The sequence below is a fragment of the Prionailurus viverrinus genome, chromosome D4 (genome assembly GCF_022837055.1).
Source record: "Prionailurus viverrinus isolate Anna chromosome D4, UM_Priviv_1.0, whole genome shotgun sequence".
NCBI classification, from domain to species: domain Eukaryota; kingdom Metazoa; phylum Chordata; class Mammalia; order Carnivora; family Felidae; genus Prionailurus; species Prionailurus viverrinus.
In genome coordinates, this window is record NC_062573.1 from 7,445,698 (window position 1) to 7,471,961 (window position 26,264).

Consider the following 26,264-nt stretch of genomic DNA (forward strand, 5'->3'; position numbering starts at 1 on the left):
TAGGGAAGCCAGGCCCCGGCCACCCTCTTCCGGGGCTCTGCCAGCTGCGCGCGCATTCTCCCCCCCCCTCCCCGCCTTCTTTTGTGGTCCGGCCCATTGCGAGGGTGACAGGAAACCCTGTGCAGGGAGCGCCGCCATCTTGGACCTGCCCGAGGAAGATCCTGAGGGAGCCGCAGGAGCAGTCGCCGCTGCCACCGCTACTGCTGCCAGTGCGTCTGCACCTCCTCGGCCAGCCCGCTAGCTGCCGGGGCCTCGGCCGATCGCCCCTGCCCCTCTCCAGCTGCGCCCGCACTCCTCTTCATCGTCCTGACGCCCCCCTCCCGCCCGGAAAGCTGCCCAGCCACCAGCAACCCCCCAGGTAACGCGGGCCTTCCGCAGTGTCCGTCCGGCCGAGGCCTCCTCGCCCGGCTCGCCGGGGGCCGGGGTGCGGACGACTGCGAGCAGGGCGGCGGGCGGGTGGCGCCGCAGGGCCGGCCCTGCCAGGCCGCGGCGAGCCCGGGGTCGGCGCCGGGCACCTCGGCGCCCGGCCCGACGGGACTCCCGTGCGGGGGCGGGGGGTGTCCCCGCGCTGCGTCCGTCCGAGCCTCTGGTCCTCCCCGCCCAGCCGAGAGCTGCGGGGCGTGCGGGGAAGGGTGTGTTCGGCCGCGCCTTCCCCGCCTCCTCGACCGGACCGGGCACACACGCACCTCCCGCAGGCCCCTCTCCCCGCTGCCGCTCTGGCGGACCACCCCCGCCGTATTTATCCACGCGGGCAGCGCCGCCTCGCAGCCCACGAGCCCAGACGTGGCATTCCCCGTCCCGGAGGCCGCGTCTGCCCGGAGTACAAAAGGCAGCACCTCGCAGCCTCGCCGGCATCTTGGACTAGCCCCGGTGTCCTTGTCGATGTGGGTAGACCGTGCACTTGGGCTGGGGAAGGGGTCTTTATGCTTGCGAGCTTCTGGTTGGGGTGAGGCCCTGTAAGGCCCCGGACACCCTCCGAGGCCTCGAGCTTAGGTGGCATGGAGAAGCGGTGGAGAAGACCAAAAAAGTTTTGGCATTTTGAGAATGGAAGGAAAAACGGCGAAGCCAGCGTTTGTTTCGATGGTTGGCACCTTAACTGTGTGCCGGGTGCAGCCCAGGTGTCTTCCCACAGGGTTTTCTTCGAGTAGCCCGTGGTGATAAGCAAAGTTATCTTCATTTGCAAGGGAGGAAACTGAGGCTTGAAGTTACGATGTGACCGGTTGGTTCAGGATGCTTCCTACCGACCGGCCTCTGCCTGCACTGTGCCTGGTGTTTCTCCACTACCCTCAAGTTAGGCTAGGGTTACAGGCATGGCCACGTAAAATGTACCCACAGCTTAATTCCTTTTTCCCTACGTTTGCACTGGATGACAACTGACGACTTCTTTGTAACTGGAAGTCTGTAGTGTCACTCCTCCACTGCCAGTCCTCATTCTCCCAACTCCAGAGGGGAGATGGCACGGTTTTCATTGTATATTTGAAGACGAAACTGGGGTTCCCGGAGGCCAAGTGCTTTTCTGGTGGTCCCACACAAGTGTCAGAGCTCACCTGAACTCTTGCAGAGTTTACTGCTCATTTTGTTACTGTCACAACCGCCTTTTATTTGTATGTGGTTATTGGAGACAGACTTGACCTTGCAGTAATCCAGCTCCCACTCCTTCTCCCAACACCTGCCTGTATTTTTTTTCCACAGTTCTGCTTAGGCCCTTTTATTCGTGCATGCCTCGAGGCATGTGGTGGTTAAGAGTTTTGGAGGGTTTCTACACTAATACTGCCGCTTTCTAGTTGAGTGACCTTAAGGAATTGACTTAGCCTCTCAGTCAGTGCCCTTATCTATACAGGGGATAGTTGTACCTACATTTTAGAGCTGTTGCAAGGATTAAATGGGATTAAAAACCCTTAGCACCTTGCCTGGCATATAGTAGGTGCTCCATTGTAACAGTGCCAGGCATGTAGTGGTTGTTTAATATTTGTTGATTCAATTAAATCAGAGAGTTGTCCAGTTAGACCTGGGCCTGAATCTTCATTTTCCCTTTGGTAGTGTGGGACTGTGGATATATCAACTCTTAGTTGGTTTCCTTACCTGTAAAAAGAATTTTTAGGATAGAGATTGTGTATAAAGTAGCTGGCGTATATTAGGCATTCAGTAAGTGGCAGTTATTGTAAAGAGGTAAGATCCCTTTAGATTCTAATAACCTAAAAAAAATTCCTTGAAATTAAAGCTACCTTTTAAAAAGTTTTTGCTTTTTAAATTTCATGTTAAACTTTATTGTTGTGGCATACTTGAACTGTGCGACAGTATTTGGAGTGTTCTTAAAATTAATCTTTATCAGTATTAAATATTTTTGCATAATCTTAGTAAGATTTTGTACTATTAGGGGAAACTTTTGGTTAAGGCAAATATATTAAAACTAGGGCACCTGAGAGATTTTTTATTTTTTTTTAAAGCATGAAACATTTTTGTGTGGTTAAAAATGTCAGGCATGGTTGGAGACAGCAGTGTACAAATAGAAGTATCAGAGACTGTACTTTTAAAAAACTTTATGTTCTAGATAGCTTTAAACATGTACAAAAGAGAGTGATACACTGAGCCTTCTCCTACCCATCAGCCAGTGTTAACAGTGATCAGTCTTGTTGATCTATATACACCTATACCCTCTCCACCAAATTATTTTGAAGCAAGTTTCAGACATCATATTTCATCAGTAAATTTTTTGCTATTACTAAACCTTTTAACTCTAGTAGTAAGTACAGGGTTTCAGTGTTTTGCCCTTTTAAGTACTTTCATTCTGTGAACAGAGGTGCAGTATTGGAGTACTTCTTATTCATAGCATACCATCATAATTAACTGGAAAATTTTGTCTTTTTCTTGACACAGCAAGGGATCTAGTTCCTAATACAAGTATGACGTTAAATATCTTGTCCAAAGTGAGTTTTTTTAAGTGGATGTTACAAATGGGTGGGTTATTTTCAGAGATTGCATTACTGTTGAGGAAAGGAAATTGACCACTCTCACTGGTTAGGTTAGATTATTAGATTAACTGCCCAAGTTTTGGGTCCACTTGTCTGACAGATCAAGTAGCATTCCATGTTAGAGGGCTTGTAAACAAATCAGACTGCTTCTGTTCTTAAGTTTCATGAAGGCAAGGAACAATGATTTTTGTGATCATTACTATATTGTCCAAGCCTAGTCCCAAGGCTTTGTGCTTAGTAGATGATCAACAAATATTTCTGTATTGGAATCACAAAAGCAGTCTATCTTGGCTCTGGTATTTTTTTTAAAATTTTTTTTTTTTCAACGTTTATTTATTTTTGGGACAGAGACAGACAGAGCATGAACGGGGGAGGGGCAAAGAGAGAGGGAGACACAGAATCGGAAACAGGCTCCAGGCTCTGAGCCATCAGCCCAGAGCCCGACGTGGGGCTCGAACTCACGGACCGCGAGATCGTGACCTGGCTGAAGTCGGACGCTCAACCGACTGCGCCACCCAGACGCCCCTCTTGGCTCTGGTATTTAAACAAAATGTCTTGCATGTAAAAAACACACACACACACACACACACACACACACACACACAAAACAAGCTTAACTAATTTTAACAATGCAGATCAGAATATAAATCACCTGGAATATTTTGTGGGTTGTTTTTGGCCTGTGTTGTCTTGAATAAGTTATGTAAAAATTATACGGTAACATGTTCTAAGGAGTAGAATAAAATAGCTATATAGCAGTTGTGAAAGGATTAGTCAGACATAGTGCATAAGTTAACACGGTAAAAAAAGCCAAGCTATTTAAAAAAAAAAAAACAAAATGGGAAAATTACTGTCAATTATTGGAGGGAGTGGTTTTTGTCTGGTTTTTGAGGATGATCATATGATTGACTTCATATGATGTTCCCCATATTGTAAATGTGGAAATAATGTTGAAAGTGTTATGAAAGGGAAGTTTTTTGGTTCTGTTTAGTCTTTAATTTATTTTGTATTAGAATTATATTAAAATGTCTTAAATATTTCATAGTTTTTTATTGTCTCTACTTTGAATACTTTAGAACATTACTAGTGAATATAGTACATGCTCGTACTGTTAGTCCAGGCATATATAAAGTTAATAATTTCTATCCTTTTTCTGCTCTAAATCCAAGTATTTATTTTTCACAATTTGGTGTGTATCCTTCCATATTACCTGTATACAGGATTGAGAGAGAGAGAGAGAGAGAGAGAGAGTGTGTGTGTGTGTGCGTGTGTGTGTGTATGCTATTGCATAAAATTCTGCCAACTTTTTTTCACTTAAAATCATGGATATGTTTTCAGGTTAATAATACGTATATATATATATAAATGGTTTTTAAACTAAATGCGTATTATTTCATAATACAGATGTACTCTATTTAATCATTTCCCTGTTGATAGGAGTATAGATTGTCTCCAGGTTTTGTGTTTTTGGTTTTTGGTGTTGTTTTTTTTTCTGTAAAAATGCTGCATTAAATGCCCTTGGACCTATAACCTTATGGACTGAAGATTTTGTATCTGTAGGCTACTTCTTGGTCAAAGGGGGATTTGGATTATCTTTAAGATTTTAAAATATATTGATTACTTCCCCCAAAATGTGGTAATTCATACTTCCATAAGCTGAGTGTATGAAAAGTACCTAACCTTCCCATCTACCAGCATATTTCAAATCCAGTCATTTATATGTCTGTATAATCTTATTTGGAGAGATGTTTGATTAATTGTATGGAGACCATGCAATTTTATTTTGGGGGCAACAATGATTAGTTTTTAGTGTGCACTTAGTAACCATTTAGATAGATCTCTGTGTATTGGCCTGGAAATAGATCAATGATTTTGTTAGGTGAAAAACACTCTGCATAGTTTTATGCAGTAGCATACCCCATTTTTAAATATATTCCTTACTTTAATGGTGATATGTGTTTCTTGTTCAAGAGATGATGTTAATCTAGGGAAATTTTTTGTTAAAGCAATATTAAGCATAGTTAATATTTAAAAGGGGCCAAACAACAATCATCAGTGCTTAATGTGCACTTATTAATCCTTTCTCTTGACAGCCAGGAAGCTCAGAGCTAAATTTTAGATGAGCTGATAGTAAAACTATGACCCTAAATATTTATTGTAATTATCCTCCATTTTTCTTTTGAGTTTTTGATTTTATTTTATCAGTCTACATAGCTACCTTAGAGAAAATCATGTTCTTTGGAATCAGGCCTGAATTCAGATTCCAGCTCTGCCATTTTACTAACTTTGTAGCAGTAGCCAAATCAGTGAATTTCTCCAAACCTCAATTTTTTCAGTTTTTACATAAACCTAATAATGATAATGACTCTGCAGAGTTGTGAGAATTAAGTAAGAATTGTATTAAGACAAAGTAGGGAAACATAGTCCTGATCATCCCATGGTTTACTCCCAGCGAATGTTAATTTCAGAAACTTTTTTGTAAGTAGATATAATTTGAATTAGTGTTATCATTTATCCATATCTACAAATCCTGGTTACAATGCATCCTCCGAATATAATTTTTTTAGTACTACTTAGAGTATTAAATTAGAACCAAGTGAGTGAACTGAAAAAGATATGTCTTCCTAAGTATCACAGAAGGGTTTCATGGTGCATCTCATAACTATGGAGGAGGTGGGATGGTGTAGTGGTTAGAGGGGGTTCTCTGCAGTCAAAACAGTCTCAGGTTCAGTATAGACTTGACCACTTAGCTTTGTGACCTGGGCATGTTACTTACCTATTGAGTCTTGATCTATAAAATGAGGATTATAGATGTTTATAAGAGTGTAGTAGTAAAGATTAATTGAGATTGCATGTAAAGCATTTAAAACATTGCCTGGCACATATTAAGTGCCTAATAAATGGTAATGTAACAGTTACATTTGTTATTAGTTTAGAAGTTATTCACCTGTATTTAATGATGCTTGTTGTCTCAGTATAGTACTTTTTTTTTTTTTTTTTAATGTTTATTTTAGAGAGTGCAGCAGGGGAGGAGCAGAGAGAGAGGGGGACAGAGGATCCAAAGCAGGCTCTGTTCTGAAAGCAGACAGCCTGATGCTGGGCTTGAACTCAAACCATGAGATCACGACCTGAGCTGAAGTTGGGACACCTAACTGACTAAACCACTCAGGTGCCCCTGAACGTAGTACTACTCTTAAGGAAATCAAAGGCATTGAATGAGAGCTTATCTTCATATGAACTTTATTCACATGCTTTTGTTAACACATGGAAAGAAGTGCATTTACTCACATCAGTAGCTGTGTACAAGTTACAGAGTATTTTAAGGTTTTTTAATTAGTGGAGATTATAGTGTTGAATGAACTCATGTTCTCAGTGTTTGAACTGGACCACCAGTTTTTGACTTTTGAGTAAAGGAAAAGCATCCTTAAGTAATAAGAAGAAAACTTGTTTCCCCTTCCAAAGCTACTTTAAAAAGTACATTCTTCACCTTAACAGTGGTATGTCTCATTCCATGTGCAAGAAATTCTGTTGAAAAATACTTTTTAAAAATCATATTAAACATGGCTAATATTTAAAAGGAGACCACTTGAATATAATTCTACTATAAATACATAATTTTGAGTGAATGTTATGCATAACATTATGTTTAAACCTAGGTAGTATCTTAGCTTATAATAAGAAAGGGAGGATCTGTTATGTTAGTGACTACAGTTGTAGATATTTTCTGCCTTCATTGTCTACTGAAATTACTAAGTTTGAGTAGCTTTCCTTTTTTAACTCTGCTTTTTGGGTCATTTTTAAGAAACTTGAACCAGAAAATTGTGTGGTGGGGTAAAGACAGGGCACTGGTATTCACTGTGAAATAGTGGTCATTCTCTTTTATTTGGGAATAGTGTGTGCTAATTAATGCCTGATATTTTGTAAAAATGTTTTGAAAATTGGTCATTGTATAGATAATTAATGAATGCTTGTGTGATGACTAGCACGCACACAAATTAATACAACTAGAATTGGTTTATAATTTCCTGATGAGACTTTAGAACATTTCAAGAAGATATTAGGATTGTTAGAGGCCTTGGTTTCAACATAATATAATGGAAGGCAGCAAAGTATATATAGCTACAAGTTTCAGTAAGAAGAGGGAAAGGAAATAGGAAAATCAGAAAGGTAAGAACATGAAAGACAGTAATTTCAAGGTGACTAAATGATTACTTTTCCCCAAGTTTGAATGGGAAAAGAGGAGCTTAAAAAGGAAATTAAAAGTTAATTACGGGGTTCTGGGAAGAATACAGGTGAAGAAGTTAATAACCTTTAAATATCATTTTTATTGTGAAAGAATATTTTCTTCCTTGTGTTTGGGATCTGGTGAATAATCCACACCAATTTTAGCCTCAGGACCAACCAAGTTCATTCTTAAAAGTTTTGAGTCCCCATTGTCTGGAAAAAGGGAAACAAATTATTATGTTCAGAATCAGTTAATCTAACTAGAAAAACTCCCTTCCTGTGCGAACTGGTTAAGGGAGTTTTCAGTGATGTTGAAGACTATTATAAAAATGTTACAACACGTCAAGCTGGAATGGGTAGCAGGGCATCCACTTTTGTTAAAATAATCTTACAGCTCATTGAGAAGACTCTACTGTGTCCTGATTGTCTAATACCTTACTGTAATGAACTTTTTTCTCTTCCCTAATAGCAGTTATATACTTATTTTAAATACATATTTTTTCTACATGTTAAATTTTATTATATAGTAATTTTGTTAGTTTTAGTAATTGAACTTCTACAAACGTCATATGTCTGGCTTATATAATGTGACAATTGACCATGACAGTAAAATCAGATTAAAAAATACTGGAAATGAAAATTTTGGAAATGGGGTCAAATATTTATAAGTGTGTGTATGTATAATTTTTTATCTTTTCCTTAAGCTGAAAACTGGTTTGAGAATAAATGTTACAGGAAATCATTACCAGTATTAGAATTTACTTCTTGTTTCTAGCACCTAGCACAGTGTCTGACACATTCAAGGCATTCATTTGAATAAATTGGAGAGGTTTTTTTTAAAGTAGAAAGAAATTAGAATTCTTTAGGTTAAGTCTATCTGAAGGTAAAGAATAGGCTGTGATCTTTAGAAATATTTTCTAATACAGGGGCGCCTGGGTGGCTCAGTCAGTTAAGCGTCCGCCTTGTCAGGTCATGATCTCACGGTTCGTGGGTTCAAGCCCCACATCAGGCTGCGTGCTGACAGCTCAGAGCCTGGAGCCTGTTTCAGATTCTGTGTCTCCCTCTCTCTCTGCCCCTCCCCCACTTGCATTCTGTCTCTCTTTGTCTCACAAAAATAAATAAATGTTAAAAAAATATATTTTTTCTAATACATAAACTTGCCAATTTTTATAAACGTAAGTGGTATTTTATGCCATTATTTCAGCTTCTAGAGTAGTATGTAGTAGGCATTTGATACATAATCTTCAAATTCTGTATTAGGTTGAGCCATATAAAACTGCAAAATAAATGACTTTTTAAAAAATACAAGAACAACAGTTTCATGTGGTTTTATCTAATCCTGGCAGTAATTTGGTTTGGAAATCATATGATTGGTCTTTCTTTGGAAGCTATGCTAACCATGATTTAAAGTAGAGTTTTAAAAAGGGTTATTTTATGTTTATAAGTTAGTGGTTACTTTCTATAACATTCTGTTGTGAAATCAAAGAGTCCTGAACAGGTTGGACATCAGTAATTCATTTGATCAGTTGATGAGTGGGGACTTCAAAGAGGAGGGAGGACTGTTCCTAAAAAATAAGGATTTTGTAAAGTTTATTTATTTTGAGAGAGAGAGAGAGAGAGAGGGAGGGAGGGAGGGAGGAAGCATTAGCAGGGGAGGGGCAGAAAGAGAGGGAGAATCCCAAGCAGGCTTCCTGAAGCGGGGCTCTCAGGACTGTGAGATGCGACCTGAGCAGAAATCAAGAGTCAGATGCTTAATGGACTGAGCCAACCAGGCGCCCCTACAGTGGTATTTAACTTAAGTTTATAAAGATTTCCTTGTTTGAAATTTTGTTATTGGATGTTTCCTACAGTGAAATACTGGAATTGTTCTGATATAATGGTTTCTTAATATTTCTATGGATAGTATGTGAGAATGTTAATATTCATCCAAGAGAATTTATGCATTTGGTCAATTTGAGAAATGTATGCATGCATACATTTTGTTTATAATCGTATGCTGTATTTTATATATCTTTAAAGGCTAGCAGCGGTCAACTGGGTAACTTGTGTATACTTGCCTTCTGCAGTAACACACTTTTCTTTGTTTTTAGTGCCACCATGGCAACTGCACCATACAACTACTCTTACATCTTTAAATATATTATTATCGGTAAGTTCACTTAACTTATACTCTTGTTTTGCAAAGAAAGTCAATGTATAAAATATTTATATACTAAAACTTAAGATACCACTCCAGAAGAAGTGTATGATTTTTTTCACTGCAAAATTCAAGCTCCTTTAATAACATTTATTTTTGCAGTAATATACTTTTTGCATTGTGGCCATGGATACTTCAACAGTACAGTGGTGGGTACCTTTTGAACTGATGTTGATTGTTCTTGAGGACTGCCTGAAAGCTGTTAATCCTGGAAATGGGACAGATTTGCTAGGAGTACTGATAACATTCCAAAAATATCATGAAAGCCCTTGGAGCCCTCTGGATTCCAAAAAGTGATAGAGAACATTGATTCAGAGTAATTGTGTAATATATATAATATGGTATTGGTAGTTTTTCCATTAAGTTTCAAGATATTGCTCAAATTAAAACACAATGCTATTTATCCAAGTATAGTTGTAAGAGCTCAGTTGAAAGTACATATACTTTATATATTAGACGATTGTACTGATTGTCACATGTTGATCATATGTGATTGTATTGTAACACTTTTCTTCACCAAAGGTTAAATTGCTGTAGTACAATTGGAGATGGCATCTGTTCTGTTGTGGTTTTCATGTAGTGTACGTGCTTTTCTTTTGTGGAATTCTATAAGAAATACAAGGAATGTGAGAAAATACGAGATCTAGTCCATCAGACTTCTAGAATTTTTTATTTCTGCTAGTTATATGCTGCCCTGTTTACTCCCAGAAGTCTTTTGCTTTAATGCATGGATTAAGGGAAAAAAAACAATACAAAACTTTGAAACAGCTCAAAGTAGAAAATGCTCTTACAATAGTTTCTCTGTTAGAAAGCACTTCCTATCTGATGGTTGTTAACTAACATAATTTATAACTTCAGTTCTATCATACTGAAGGTTAGGAATCGTCGGTCTGTACATCACATTGAAAAGTGACCTGTATGATCTTTCAAACTCATTATATATTAGGGAAATATAACTTCAAATGTCCCAGAAATTTGTGATGTGATATGGTAGGGAATATAACAATCATTGTATATAATTATAAGAGTATAAAACTGAGTATGTAATTGCCACTTGAAATTTTTTTTTGAAACAGGGGACATGGGAGTAGGAAAATCTTGCTTACTTCATCAATTTACAGAAAAAAAATGTAAGTTCAATATATAAGGTAAAACATTAATACATGCTTTATTGTCACTTTCCTACTTTTCAAAAAGTGCCATTTTCACTATATGCATTTAAATACAACATTTCTTTAGAGAGTGAATTTAAATAGGTGTATATATAGTGAAATACACCTGCATGTACAGAGTGTTGATTTTTATATACCATATATAATTTGAGTTTCTTGTTTAGTTTGTTTTGATGGTAGGAAATTTTTTAAGATGTATATTACAGTGTCAGATTTAAATAATCTTTTCTGTGACTTCACCATTTTAGAAATTATTAGAAATTTGCTGCATGTATCATTTGTCAACTAAATAATAGATTGGAGATATTTCAATAAAATTCTTTCTGTATCCAGGACTGGTTTATTAATATTTGAAGTACAATTCTGTCTTGGGTGGTAGAGGAAGAGACCATCTTATTTTATGTAACTGATAGGCTGAATGTAGTTGAAATTGTTTCCATATAGTTGAAATTATTTTTATGGCTTGTTTTGTTTTGTTTTGTTTTTGCTTAATGTAACATTTTGTGAAAGCTCCAGCAGTCTGTGTGTACTTGTACCGCAGAGTAGTGGGTTTAGGTTTTCAGTGGCCTAATTATAAGGAAAGGACTGATAAGCTTGTCCTACTGGATTAGACATATATAACCTGCCAATATATGATTGTAAGTATATGTTAAATGTGTTTTTCTTTGAGATATCGATAGTATTTTCCAGGATAAAAATTTGACCAACAACTCCTAGAGTCTTAAAACCATTGATTGGTTTGTTATATGTAATGATTATCAGAAGTCTAAATAGTATAATGTTGATATTATGAAGAACTTATTAAAATCTTTATTTTTAATTTGCAGATTCTTTTAGTCCAGGGGTTAGCAAACAGTAGCCTGTGGGCCAAATCCAGTCACTGCCTGTTTTTGTAAATAAGGTTTTATTTCCACAACCATGCTCATTCTACTTACTGTCTCTGGCTGCTTTTTGTGCTTCCGCAGCAGAGTTGAGTAGTTGTGACAGACCTTTTGGCCTACAAAACTTAAATATTCATTATTTGGTCCTTTTTTTTTTTTTTCTAAAGTTTATTTATTAGAGAGAGAGAGAGAGATGGTGCAAGTGGAGGAGGGGCAGAGAGAGAACCCCAAGCAGGCTCCACACTGCCAGCACAGAGCCCAGTACTGGGCTCAAACCCACGAAGCCCTGAGATGATGACCTGAGCCGAAACCAGGAGTTGAACACTTAACCGACTCAGCCACCCAGGTCCCCCTATTTGGTTCTTTATAGAAGTTTGCTCACCTCTGTTTTAGTCCCGTCAGATTTCTTTGACCTCTGGGTTTTTGTTAATTTTTTTTCAGCACTAGCTTGAGTCCATTCATAGCCTACAAGCCTTAATAAGTCATTTGATTATCCAGTGGATTTTTTTCTGCTGGTCTTAATCTGAAGCTTTCTGGAAGTTGGAATATTATATTCTATTTCTTTTCCTCTCTAACAGTTATGGCTGATTGTCCTCACACAATTGGTGTTGAATTTGGTACAAGAATAATTGAAGTTAGTGGCCAAAAAATCAAACTGCAGATTTGGGATACGGCAGGACAGGAGAGGTTTAGGGCTGTTACACGGAGCTACTACAGAGGAGCTGCGGGAGCGCTTATGGTGTATGATATCACTAGGTAAGAGATTCATAGTTTTTCAAACTTCGTACTTGAAAAAAGAAGTCTACTTTAGGCAGCGTGGTCTCCTTTTTTATCGATGTAGGCATTCTTTAGTTTGTGATTGTGTGCCTATACATGAGCTTATTTGGGCTTTATGGTTTCTTCTCTAAATTGTTGTATAAGACTTGATGTATGTAACATGTTGATTTCCTTTTCTGAAAGTGGATATGACTGAAGAAAAACTTTAGGAGATGCTGGTGGAGCTAATAGAAGAATACTATTCTGAAAAGCAGCATCTGTTCAATTATTTGAGGTGAAATAATATTTTATACCAAACTTTGTTCTTTTCACTTCAGTAGAAAGCAAGCAAGTCTTGAGTTACTCTGTTCAGTCTCTAGTGTTAAAGACACTTTTTCAAAGTAAGGTCAGGGAAGGAATTAAGTAGTTTTGCTAATCCAACATGGTAGGTTATAAAAAGTTCTTATGTTTGCATCTGAAGGTGTTTGAGGTATTTAATTGTTCATTCACTTAAATTCTTTTTTGCTCTAAAATGGATTGAAATGGTTTGCAATACCACATGCAGCAAGATTAAGTTTATTTCAGCTTGGCTTTCTGGAAACTGAAAGTGCTTGATACAACATAACAAAGCTGGACCCTATTTGGGTTGAGAAAAACATGGAAAATTGGGCTACTTCATTAAACTGTGCTAAGCTAGCAAATGAACTGGATCACCTTTCATATTAACGCAGAGTGCCAGTTTATTATTATTTTTTTTAAAGTTTATTTGTTTATTTAAAGAGTGTGTGAACAGGGGAGGGAGAGAGAGAATCCCAAGCAGGCTCTGCACTGTCAGCTCCGAGCCCAGTGCCGGGCTCAGTCTCATGAACCATGAGACCACGACCTGAGCCAAAACCAAGAGTCGGACGCTTAACCAACTGAGCCCCCAGGCGCCCTGCAGAGTGCCAGTTTAAAGCATTGTGACTCTTGTCTTATTTTTTTGAGAGGAGGTAGGGATGGGTGAGTGGGGCCAAATGATAATTAGACTTTCAAGCATATTTCCTTTTGAGAAATGCTTTATATGTTTGCTCTTGAAGAGTCACAATACAGCGCACATTAACATGTTAGCACCCTGAGAAGTTCTGCAGAAAAAGTCTTTAACTTAATTTAGTTTGGTGTTTCCTAAGCTTATTTTATTGAGGAACACACTGGGAAATGTGGACTTAGAATGAAGATAGTGGCTGATTATAATTACAGTGCTTGAAGTTCATTGAGTTCTAGAGTTGGGTGATCTCAGGGCAAAAGGAGTGAAATAGCCTTAATGCTTTTCTTTATAGCCAGGAACTGGTAACATGATAAGTAAATAGTTTTGTGGGAAGAATATTAAAGAACCTGGCCATCTCTACAAGACATCCTTATGAGGGGTGCATTCCCGAAGACTTTGCATAATTAAAAACTCTATTCATTATTAATCAATTTAAATGTGCTGATATGTGCTTAGAGTTATCAATCTGTAATATAGTTGGTTTTATTTTGTGTGTGCTTGTGTTTTTCCCCCTTGAGCTTTACTGATAATATAGTTGACACATAACATTGTGTAAGTTTAAGATCTACAAAGTGATTTGATACATGTTTGCTTTTAAGCATAGTAACTACTTTTGGTAGAATATGTGTCTGTTCAAGTCATCAAAAGTACTTTGGCTGGAAACTGCCCAAATGCCCATCAACTAAGGAAGAGATAGACAAATGGGTATATTCATGCAATGGAGCATAATTCAACCATTAAAAGAAAAGAAACTCCAATATATGCCATAAGGTGGATGAGTCTGGAAAACATTTTGCTAAGTGAAAGCAGTCAGACATAAAAGGCCACATGTATGATTCCATTTATATGAAAGATCCAGAATAGGCCAATTCATAGAGACAGAAAGTAGATTGCCAGGGGACAGAGAGTGAATGTTGATGGGTACGGAGTTTCTTTTGGGAGTGATAAAAATGTTGTAGGATTAGATACTGGTGATTGTTGCACAACTTTGGAATATATACTAAAAACTGATACATTGTATATTTTAAAAGGATGAGCTTTATGGTATGTTCATATCCCAATAAAAGTATTATTGAAAAAAAGTACTTCAGGCTTTACACCCGTGTTTTTCATATGCTACATTTCATAGTAGCATTAATCCTTAACATTTTGCAAACTTGAAAGTTCCTGCTTTAGTAATATTTTTTATTCTTGGCATTAACTATAATTGTTACATGATACTTTTCTAAATTGATAACATAGCTTATCATGGCAATTTTTTTGGCTATATCAGTTGTTTGATATGTCATTTAACATCCATGCCAAAGTTAGGGATATAGTTGCACTTTTTTTTTTTTTTTAGCACTATTACCACTAATTAATGAATATTCTGATGCTGCTGTATTTATAGATTTGAAATTATGGTGAATTTAAGTTAATAAAATAATTACTAAAACTAAAGTTTACGTGATCTGTATACTTAAAAAGGATGTGTAGATTTCTCTGTTTACCAAAGTAATGGCAGTTTGTAATTCACTGTTGCTGCCAGCTTTGACATTTTAAAATTTACTAAAATCAGTATAAATATTTTTGTATTTGTGCTGTTTGAGTTTTTGTGCACAAAGTAGGATAAATATGTGTAAAAGCAAAGTATGTCAGTGATGCAAATACTGAAGAGTAAAGTGATATGGCTTGTGCTTTTTAAAAATATTTGACCATTAGAAAATTATAAAACATCAGGAAAATGTTACTTTTGTTCATTTGATTTTTTTTTTTTTTTTTTTTTTTTTTTTTTTACAGTTAGGTGGTGATTTGTGTGTAACATGATTTAGCACAGTAAAAAGAGAATCTTAGGACTCCTTTTCAGTTCCCACTGGGAAAGGATTAAGTGTTTGGAATATTCCAACTTTACGTAGGTACTGACAGCTGGAGATGATGGAATATATTCACAAGGCTAAATTTGAAACACTTTGAGGACAGTGTGTGTGCAAAGGGTTCAAGGCCTGGCTCTGAAATCATTTGGATCTTTGTGGGGCTTCTGTTTACTTACCTGTTAAATGAGTAGGATGGATTAAAGTTCTGTGAATGTATTTAAATCAGAAACCCCTTTTAAAAAAAAATCTTTTCTAATATTTATTTTTGAGAGAGAGAGACAGAGTGTGAGTGAGGGAGGGGCAGAGAGAGAGGGAGACAGAATCCGAAGCAGCCTCCAGGCTCTGAGCTGTTGGCACAGAGCCTGACGCGGGGCTCGAACCCACAAACCGTGAGAACATGATCTGAGCCGAAGTTGGACACTTAGCCGACTGAGCCACCCAGGTGCCCCCAATCCGAAACATTTTTAACCTTCAAAATTTTATTTGATCCTTTCGGTAGAGTCTGAGAAATATTAATACTATACTGTATTTAATATTGTATATTATTTAAATTTGCTTGCTCTCTTCGGGCCTGTTTGGCTAGGGCAAATGAGCCTATGAGTTTCTAAACTAATGCTTGGAGAAAGTGGAGAAATAAGGCAGTCTGGATCCCAAAATGATTTAGCTGCTGGGTAAATAAGAGTACAGAGTTAGAATAAACTTGCTCTGATATCTAGGGACTTCAATTTCCAGTCAGATGTATTAAGTGCCTTTTTAAGGCCACATTTGTTTTAAAATTTTCTTAATGTTTTTATTAATTTTTGAGAGACAGAGAGAGAGCACAAGCAGGGGAGGGGCAGAGAGAGAGGGAGACACAGAATCCGAAGCAGGCTCCAGGCTCTGAGTTGACAGCACAGAGCCTGATGACACAGGGCTTGAACTTAACAAACTGTGAGATCACGACCTGAGCCGAAGTCAGATGCTTAACCGACTGAGCCACCCAGGCACCCCTAAAGCCAGTTTTTATGCTGTCGTATTCAACTTTCTCTTTAAGGAAAGATGAATTTTGTATCTGTCTATAGTGTGACTGTCTTGGTTTCTAATTTGAAAAAGACAGATGCAAACATGTTTGCCACTGAACATACACCATTTGTGAGACATTTTGGTGCTGTGTCTCCATTTTGTGGTCGAAAATCTGGATGATTTAAAAATAATCTTAGTTTTTACTTCAGATTGTAAATTCTGGGTTCAGAATTGTTTTCATTAATTTTCTGTGTTGTTCCTTGCTTGCCTATTGGTGTGCTTTATGAATGTACTTTTAAATGCAAGCAGTTTTCTCCTGAAATGTAATTAGAAAATTGTTGGATTATTGTTTATTTATTTAAAAATAATAGGTTTAGGCTAGATTTTTGGAAAATATGTGTTTACATTCAACAGATTTTGATAAAAGTGAATATTTTAAATATTTATTGAAGTTTGTTTTTAAAAAATTGAAATGGCAATTGTATGTGGTAGTCATACACGTAAACTTTAATTTTTGCAGAAGAAGTACATATAACCACTTAAGCAGCTGGTTGACAGATGCAAGGAATCTCACCAATCCAAATACTGTAAGTTGAATAACCTTTGTTCTACAGAAAATTTGAGAACTACACTAACCCTGAAAGGAAAGTTATTTGTTAATAGGATTTTTGTATTTGAGTACTAAGAATGAGAGAATATTTTATTTTTAAATTAATTAAAGAGAAGTTAACCTTTTTTTTCAGTAGTAATTACTCTAGGTTTTGTATTTATACTTGGTTTTTGTTCATGTTTGTGGTTAAAAAAAAAAGTTATGGAGTGGTGACCTCCTGTGAGGTGGAGACTATGAAATCTGAAACAATCACTTTGAAAGGGATCTGCATTTGTTTCATAAAATCTTACCATTAGAATAAACTGGGAAAAATATTTTTTCTTTTTTTTTGTCCCCAAGATTTTATTTAAATTCAAATTAGTTGACTTATAGTGTAGTATTGATTTCAGGTGTAGAATTCAATGGATCGTCACTTACATACAACACCCAGTGCTCTTAACAAGTGCCTTAGTGCCCATCACCCATCTGGCCCATCTCCATCCACCTCCCTCCATCAACCCTCAGTTTGTTCCCTATAGTTAAGAGCCTCTTAAGTATTTGCCTCTCTCTCTGGTTTTACCTTAATTTTCTTTCCCTTCCGCTATGTTCATCTGTTATATTTCATCTTCTTTGTTTCTGGATCTCTATTATTTCTTAACAACTGCTTGTGAATCTACAATTATCTCAGTAAAATTTCAATTAAAGATAAAAGAGTTCTACATGCTTTAAAAAATTAGTTTTTTAATTAAAAAAATTTTTTTACCAAAAAATTCTCAACTATACTTAAATATTAAAAAGTAAATTCAAAAAGTAAGCATTATTGTGCTACATTTTCAAACTGCAAATTAAAAAAACTTTTTTTGAAAGCGAACATGAGCTGGGGAGGGGCTGAGGGAAAAGGAGAGAGAATCTTAACCACTGGGTGTGGAGTCTGACTCGGTCTCAATCTCATGACCCTGGGATCATGACCTGAGCTGAAATCAAGAGTCAGATGCTTATCTGACTGAGTCACCCAGGCACTGTAAAAAATTTTTTTCTTTTTAAAATGAAAATAAAAATTGGCTTCTTAGCCAGAGTGAGAAGATACTGAGATTTTTAAAGGCCAACTACCAGGCTAGACTCTGTAGTAGCCAAAGATAAAGGTGCATCTTGGCCCACGGAATGTTATGGTCTAGTAAGGAGATAGCTGTGCACATGTGTTTAACCGTGCTGGAAAGCAGAGTGAAATAGGAGTTGGAGCAACTGGTGTGTGTGTTACTGGAAGTGCTCCAGATAAGCAGTGCTGTCTGGAGAATCCCGCTTTACGGAGAAAGTGATGTTTGAACTGGGACTGTAGAGGTGAATAAGGCTTCCAGAAACAGGTGAGGAAAGGCCGTGAGCTGTGACTGACTCTGAGCTTCTTCAGAATAAGGCCTGTGTCTTACTTGGCTTTGTTATCAGTGGTAAGATTAGCTTTTTTTTTTTTTTTTTTTTTTAAATCAAGGAACAGCAAGCAATTGGTGGAACTGAAAGTTAATGTCATTTGCCTTTTATGTCAAGGACTGTGCCTGGAATTTTCATATCAATTATTTTAAACCCACTGTAGGTATACATACAAAGCTATAGATAAATGTTCATAACAGCTTTATTTACAATAATGGGAAACAACCTAGATGGCCATCAGTAGGTGAGTGGTTAACCCATCTGGTGTATTCATACTACAGAATACTCCTCAGTGAAACAAAGGAATGAACTGTTGATGCATATAGCAATTTAGATGGCTCTCAAGGACATTATGCTGAGTGAAAAAAGTCAATTTAAAAAATTACATTTTGAATGACTCCATTTGTAAAACACTCTCAAAAAGACAGAATTGTTGCCAGGAGTTAACAGATGGGGGTGAAGGCTATGAGTGGTGTGGGATGACTATAAAAAGGGCAGCACAGAGAATTTGTAGTGATGGAACAGTTCTGTATCCTGATAGTGGTGACACAGATCTGTACCTGCAATAAAATTGCATGGAACTGTGCACACACATGAGAGTGTACAGCTGGTGAAATTGAGTGCACCAGTGTCACTTCCCTGGTTTTGAAAGTCTGTAAGATGCTACTGTTGAGGAAGCTTGGTGAAGGGTCTTTAGAATCTCTACTTTTGTAAGCTTCTTATAGTTATTTCAAGAAAAATGTTAAAAAAAAAAACACCTCATTGTAGAGGGTTCTTAGAGGAGTATAATGACAAGTTAGGCATGTCTTTCCTGTCTTATTTATGCCTCTTTAAATTTTACCACATCTTCAGAAGAAAGTGTTAATGGAGGAAAAACTTTCCTCTACCTTTCAAGATTCTTCTGGTTGGTCTAAGAAATAAATTGACAGAGTTGTTAAAAGTTTCTGGAGGTTGACTCGGTACCCTCTCCCTGGTACTGAGAGGGAAATACCCTTACAAATGGAGATTTTTCTTCTAAGTATAAATGTCTCTTAAGGTAAAGGGTAACTTTGGGTTTTCAGAGCTTTACCTCTGTCTGGTGTTTCTTAAAAATAAACTAGCTTAAGATAATTAATATTCCAAAGAGGCCTATCTTGAGGTGGCAAAATTTGCTCCCCTACAAAAGAAAATCTCTTAAGGTCCAGCTCAGATGTTACATTTTCTATAAAGTTGCCTTCAATTTCTATATGGAGGTTCCATACCTTCCCATCTTGTCTGGTATATTTTGTATCTCTGTCTTGTTAGCATGCTGCTTTCATGTCTCCTTTCAGGATGATAGGTAAAGCACGGCTTGGAACTTCTTAAGGAATTGGGAGAGGAGGCAGCGTTTCCATTCAGCTAGCATTTAAAATAATTTCTTAAATTATCTTTTATTTTTAAAAACAGCTTTACTGAGATAAAATTAGCATAATTACCCATTTAAGGTGTGCAGTTCAATTTTTTTTTTTAAATATTAGAGAGCACACACACATGCATATGTAGGTGCATGAGCTGGGGAGGGGCAGAGAGAGGACCCCAAGCAGGCCCTGCACTGTTAGTACAGAGCCTGACACAGGGCTCCATCTCCCAGACTCTGAGTGAGGTCATGACCTGAGCCAAAATCAAGAGTTGGATGCTTAACTGACTGAGCCACCCAGGCACCCTGGTGTGGTTTTTTTTGTTTGTTTTTAAGTTTATTTATTTTGAGAGAGAGAGAGAGAGAGAGAGAGAGAGCGCGCGTGTGTGTGCAGGGGAGGGGCAGAGAGAGGGGGAGAGAATCCCAAGCAGGCTCCATGGCTGTTAGTGCAGAGCCCGATGTGGGGCTTGAACTCATGAGCCATGAGATCATGGCCTGAGCTGAAATCAAGAGTCAGAGGTTTAATCGACTGAGCCACCCAGGTGCCGCACCCTGGTTTTTTGTTGTTTTTTTTTTAACTGAAATATAGTTGACATACAAAACATTTCTTGTTTTGAGTACTTGTCTTATAATGGCTCTGTATTAGGCCACCATGACTTTATCAGCCTTGATTTTTTTTTTTTTTAAGCTGATTTCCTTTTTTAAGTGTTCTTATTCTTTAAAAGACTGACTCCATGTGAAAATCTTTCCCTTTTTAGTGGGCCCTTGTCCACACTGATTGAAAAATGCTCACATTTGTTACACTGCTTAAGTGTTCTTGCTCAAGGTTTACATTCAGATCACAGTGGTTCTTCAGTTCATTAGACATCGTGTTTTAGAAACAGGAGAGCCAGGTGCTGCAGTGTCACATGAGAAAAAGTTAATGGTGGAAGTCACTTTTGGTTGAAACCATCCATTCCTGTCTGCATCTGGATTACCACATCTGTTTGGAAGGGAAAGGAAGGGGGGAATCACTCGTTAGTATGAAATAAGGTTATATATGGACAGAGACAGTTTATCCATAAATGCCTCCCCGCCCTCCCAAAGCACCATAACGATCAAAGCTCTGTTTCCAAGGCTGCAGACTTTTTTCTTAGAGCTTTTCAGAGCTGCCTTTAACTTTGGCCTAACTTCACCTGTATAAATGATTCCAAACTGAGTATAGATAAGTGTGTGTATTTTGCCTTGGATTTGAACTTGTCTGCGTATGTGTCCCCCCACTCCCTCTTCCCACCACCACTGTTCCTCACAGAACACAGACATTTGTTATCAGTTGCTACAAATGTAGTCCTGCCTAGGGCTAGCTAGTGTAAGGACAGTTTTTGAAGGTCACAGTTTGGGTTTTCTGCCTTGGTTCTAATATCTTCCTCCCCCTGACTCACCGAGTAAACGTTGACAAATTCCTTTGCCTTATTTGAGCATTGATTTCCTTACCTATAGCCTGAAGGAGTTGAACTAGTAGTTTAACTTTTTGAGGGTCCTAGAAACTTTAGAAAATCTGATGAAAACCATGAGCATTCTCTTCCAGGGAATGTACTTGTTGACAACATTCTGTGCTTAATTTCAGTGCATTCGCAGATCCCTGGGAGCTTGTCCGTGACCCCTTTAGTAAGCTTACTCAGATAAGTCATAACCTTTGGCCTAGACCAGTTGTGCCTCATGGACTGTTTTGTTTTTGAATGGCTTGCACACCTGAAAAATCTACTCTTTGCCCTTTATAGACAGTTTGTCAGCCCGTGGCCTAGATAATTGCAGAGATCCCTGTTAATAGTACTGACTTGATGATTTTTCATATGTGTCTGCTACATGAGATTGCTGGTACTTGGGTGTCCTTTTTAGGCCCCTGTGTTTTTTCTGTCAAGGTTTTTGGATTTCAGAAATTTAATGGTTGATTTAAATGGTTGCTTTTATTTTAAGATGTCTTTCTTTTGGTCACAAATTAGGTAATAATTCTCATAGGAAATAAAGCAGATTTGGAGGCCCAGAGAGATGTAACATATGAAGAAGCCAAACAGTTTGCTGAAGAAAATGGTGGGTTTCTTTTAAGATTTTTAATGGGGGTTTTGGTTCACACGTAGAATTTCTAAGGAAGGGTGGGATTTTGATACTGCAGATTATGTGACTTTTTTTTTTTTTTTTTTTTTAATGGCAACTGCTTACATTTCCAGAGTGAGGAAATAAAATGTTTCTATTTGACATTCGTGTTTTCCATGTTGGGGGTAGTGCAAGTATTTAATAACAAATATAAAGATTCCCCGCCATCTCAAGCTAACATGTGTTGTTTCATAAAATACTATGATAGGAGTACTGATAGCTGATGGGAAACTTTTATTCATGGGAAAGTTTTATTCAAGTGTTATTGAAGATAATCCCCTTTTGAGTTAATTTGAAATGTCTTAATCATAAGTCTGAATTTTATTTTTAGGCTTATTGTTCCTTGAAGCAAGTGCAAAAACGTACGTATGGCTAAAATCATTTTCAGTTATGTTTAATTACATTCAAACTTCTCAAAGTAGAACCACACATATGGAAAATGGATTCTAATATATTTGCATGTAATAACGCTTATGGTGGGAAGAATAGTAAGCACGCATCCCTTTGTTTCCTGTTTCACATTTAAAAGTAATATTTTTTGTTAACTTTGCCTAAAAGATTGTACCTTGATTATTCCTGTTGGTAATCCAGGTTAATAAATGAAGTTGTGTTAGCATTTCAAAAGCGTTTGACTTTCACAACTGAGGTTGAGTTTGGCATCTTAGACTCAAGCTTGGTTAATCTGTTCATTTAATACTGCTGATTAAAAAGCATGACCTAAGGAAACAATGTCTAAGAATAATTAGAAGCATAATTAATTTTCTGATTGTTACTCCGTGTCCATTATTGAACCCCAGGCCTCCCATCTTCATTTATTAAGTCAAACATCTCTTGCTGGTGAGAAGCTAGCCCCTTTGTTCAGTGCCATCTGTATCGTTAGTATTAAGAGAACTGAAGTGTGAACATAGCCGAGCATGAATATATCACCATCACATGATAAAAACAGTATAGTTGGTGCTTGGCTAATCAGACCATACAAATCCTGGAATCCTGTTCTGCATGTTTTGAGATGTTTGTGTTTGGAATGCCTTCTCACAGTTACAAAACTGGCTCTTCATTTTCATTATATATTAGTGTATAACATTTTAATGATTAGAACGTACCCTGTTATCCAGTTGGGGCTTGTAGAAACAGCTCTTGGTACCGCGTTCACGTGCTTTTCCACAGAAATTATTTCCCCACGTTGCTCTCCTTAGCTCAGTCTTTGGTAATCTCTTGTTAGATGACAGTGGCTAAGTTGAAGACATCATGGCAGTTGACTAAAGGTTAGCAAAAGTGCATCATGTCTAATCTTTCGTGGAGAGCTGTGATTCTTGAATAAAGTTGTCGATTGCCTCTCAGGGGAGAGAATGTAGAAGATGCTTTCCTTGAAGCTGCCAAGAAAATCTATCAGAACATTCAGGACGGAAGCCTGGATCTGAATGCTGCTGAGTCCGGTGTACAACACAAGCCTTCAGCCCCGCAGGGAGGCCGGCTAACCAGTGAACCCCAACCCCAGAGAGAAGGCTGCGGCTGCTAGTGACCTCTTTGCCGTAGCTCCCATGTGACCTTTCACCTGTCTGTTGGAAGCAGTACTTTTTACTGCCTCATTGTCTTCTGTACATCTTACTGGGTTTAATTAAAAAAAAAAAAAAAAAAAAAGGAAAAAACAACTCTGTTGTAAAAACAGTTTAACACAATACTAAACTGCTAAACAACTAGGTGTAATCAGGTTATCAAAGGCAAGTAGAGTAATAAATCTCTCCTGCATGGTAAATCTAGACTTTTTTTTCCCCCTTGATCGTCCTCGTGATAGGTATGTCACCAGTACATGATTTAAACTGAGCACTGATGCTGGACTTAAATGATTTTTATCCTTCCCTCTTTTTGGCAAGGCTTTGTCTTACTGTATGGTTTAATTTGATGATATCTTAAGCCTTTCTCCCCATCTTTAACTGTTCAAGTATGTCTGTTGTAACCAGTAAGTTTATTGCTGTGAAATGACTTCTGATGATAGAGAATGGGCTCTATAACTGCTTTTGTTTTGTTTTCGTTGGATAAATTTTCTGTCGTGTGGGTGGCATTTTTCTCGTGGAGGTTTGCTTCTGTCTTAGCCTTGCACAGGGGAAATATCCACTTATCTTTTCTCGTGCTTAATTAATAGCTTTATCTTTTTTTTTTTTTTTACACCATTTTATCCTTTTCTCTTTAGCAGAAAGTAAATATGTATAAAATTTGAAGGAACCGAACTAACAATACATTCTGTGTATATTATTTTAATGAAGAAAATAAATTGATTACTGGCATTGGAACAGTATAAAATACCAGTTTGTACAGTATGACCTATATGTGACCATGTTACTCCCTTCCATTTCACACAAGGAAATAGACACAACTGCAGTTCACAGGTAATACTGGCTTCACCCTCTGGTGCTGGCAGTGTTTGGGGACACAATGCTGGAAGGAGCTTCTAGCACGAGAGGATTAACACTAGCAGATTCTGTTCCATCTTTGCACCGTGGCTTACCTGCTGATTTTCTTAACTGTTCTTGTGCAATCGACAATGTGCTAACCTGCTTTTCTCTTTGTAAACGTTTTGCATTACAGGCTGCATTTCTTGCCTTACTGTATAGAAAAAGAAAAAAGGCTGGGTTTATTATTGCACATTTTAAGCTTTTATACCTTTATCTTCTTGGAATGGTGAGATTGTGGACCGGACAGTCAGAACCGCAGGTCTGCTGTTAAGGGATTTTAAATTGTGCATTTTTAACACTACAGTGAGATAATTTAAGGTATCCCTTGTGTTCTTAGTATAAGGGGCTATTTATGTCATGGGGGCATAAATTGTTTTGTAAAAGGGAAAGTGTTTCTAACGGTGTTTCAGTGTTTGCGCCAGTGTTTGCACCGATCCGATCCGAAGTAAGTTATTACTTTGCACTGGGTGGTTTGGCCACTGAAAGAATACTGTGTTGCAAGGGAAACGATCTCTTTGGACAACAAACTTCTGTTTCACCAGGTTCTTTACTTCTTTTGATTGATTTCTGATGGAGTTTATGGTTCAGACTGAGAATTGAGGTCATTTGAAGTAGGATAGGTAAACCTTAGTGTATTATCTAAAATCACTCAGCTCACCTGCTGTGTTTGAAATACACATTTTAAATCCCTCTTTACAGACACTAAAGTAAAAATAAAAAATACGACTTTCTGGGTTGTAAACATGTGGTAGTACTGGAGTATTGTATAGTCAATGTTAAATAAAAGCCAAAACTGGAATGTGCAGAAAATAGGATTGGGTTAATTTGTGGACTCATCTTTATTTTTGTCTTCGTTGAACTTTTTTAAAAACAAGATTCCTGGAGTAGATTGGTATATTCTGTTAAAGACCTAAAAGTGACCCATTTTGCTTACCCTGTTGCTTCACAAGGGACTTGCCCAGGGACCATGACCTGCTGGTGTGTGTATATATTTTCAAAAACAAAACCAACCAACCACCCATTGGGATATAAGGTAGCAATCACAAACGAAAGACTGTGGCTTGTTTAGGTGCAATACCCTGATTCCCAAAGTTAGTTACAGTGGGTCTTATTGTTTTTGTGACAGGATTTATTCAGACTGCTGTACTCTTCATTTGATGTAACAAAATGCTATTAATCTAAATATTTGTAAATAAAGTACCTGTATGTAGATTAAATTAAAATGGTTTGCATTATTTTCTGAATTACAATAGGATTTCGTATTTTCTTCAGGCAAACGGTTATCTGGCAGAAGCTGTCAGTTTTTATTGCAGAACTGTCCTTGTATAAAGAGAAGTCTGTATATAGCGTATAAATCCACATCGCTTAGTAATTGACCTACACTTTTATTCTTGTGTTCAGATCACACTTGCAGTGTTTAAGTTGACTTTTTTCAGCGTGAGATCGGCACCCTTGGTGCCTGATAGTGTTCTCCCTTGACTGTACTTGGGGCCAAATTCTGTTATTTGCATGTGTAACCCCCTATAATAAACTTGGGTGCTCAAAACCAGAAGAGCAAATTGTCATATTGTAACACACGTGTGCCAGACACTGGGCAAGTAGAGAGAGTGAAGTTCTTTTAATCTTTAATCCAGGAGAGCTCACTACCTCTGTGGTCACCGGTTCTCTGGGTTGTTAACCGTGCACCTATGAGGAGCCCCTCTTGATGAGTACTTGGTGCTCAGTACTCTTTATGGGTTAGATGTTCCAGTATGTTTTTCAGGGATAATAAAGTGTTGGATGCAGTAGCCTCGATTAAAAAAAAAAAAAAAATTTCTGGTGGTGATGTTCATGTCCTACTAGAGGTAGTAAAGTTTCTTTGGAAAGCTGTCTTTTGGAACCAGGTGTTTGGCTTCATGATTACCTCACCTAATTCCAGACTATAGTTTTGAGAACTCTTTTGCTCACATATCCATTGTTTCAAGTGTGATCTTTTTAGAAATGTGTGTGGTTCAATTCACTCCTTCTTAAACCGAAGAACATGGGAATAGAGAGGGTTCATGTGGCAGTTTAGAAAGAAGAATGGGAAAATGTGTCCCTGAAGGATTTCAGTAGAATTGTGCAGAGGCCTGACTTCAAAGCATTTTGCGAAGACTTGTGAAAATGAAACAAGAATGTAATTACAAAAGACACCACCAAATCCATTTTTATTTTGGAAGTAGATGCCTTTTA

General features: G+C 37.7%; 1 protein-coding gene across 1 annotated transcript; it reads left to right on the forward strand.

Annotated features, from left to right (window-relative positions):
- The first annotated feature begins 97 nt into the window (after positions 1–97).
- Positions 98–25,276, forward strand: RAB14 (RAB14, member RAS oncogene family). The gene is made up of 8 exons (XM_047830138.1): positions 98–358; positions 9,287–9,345; positions 10,470–10,523; positions 12,025–12,202; positions 16,602–16,668; positions 21,450–21,537; positions 21,932–21,962; positions 22,942–25,276. Exons 2-8 carry the CDS (start codon positions 9,294–9,296, stop codon positions 23,117–23,119), a joined length of 648 nt encoding a protein of 215 aa, XP_047686094.1. The 5' UTR covers positions 98–358; positions 9,287–9,293; the 3' UTR covers positions 23,120–25,276.
- Positions 25,277–26,264: the final 988 nt, after the last annotated feature.

Coding starts and splice junctions, on each gene's coding strand:
- RAB14 (XM_047830138.1), top strand. CDS start 9,294: ATGGCAACTGCACCATACAACTACTCTTACATCTTTAAATATATTATT. Junction 16,669..21,449: donor ATCTCACCAATCCAAATACT/GTAAGTTGAATA, acceptor GTCACAAATTAG/GTAATAATTCTCATAGGAAA. Junction 21,963..22,941: donor CTTGAAGCAAGTGCAAAAAC/GTACGTATGGCT, acceptor ATTGCCTCTCAG/GGGAGAGAATGTAGAAGATG.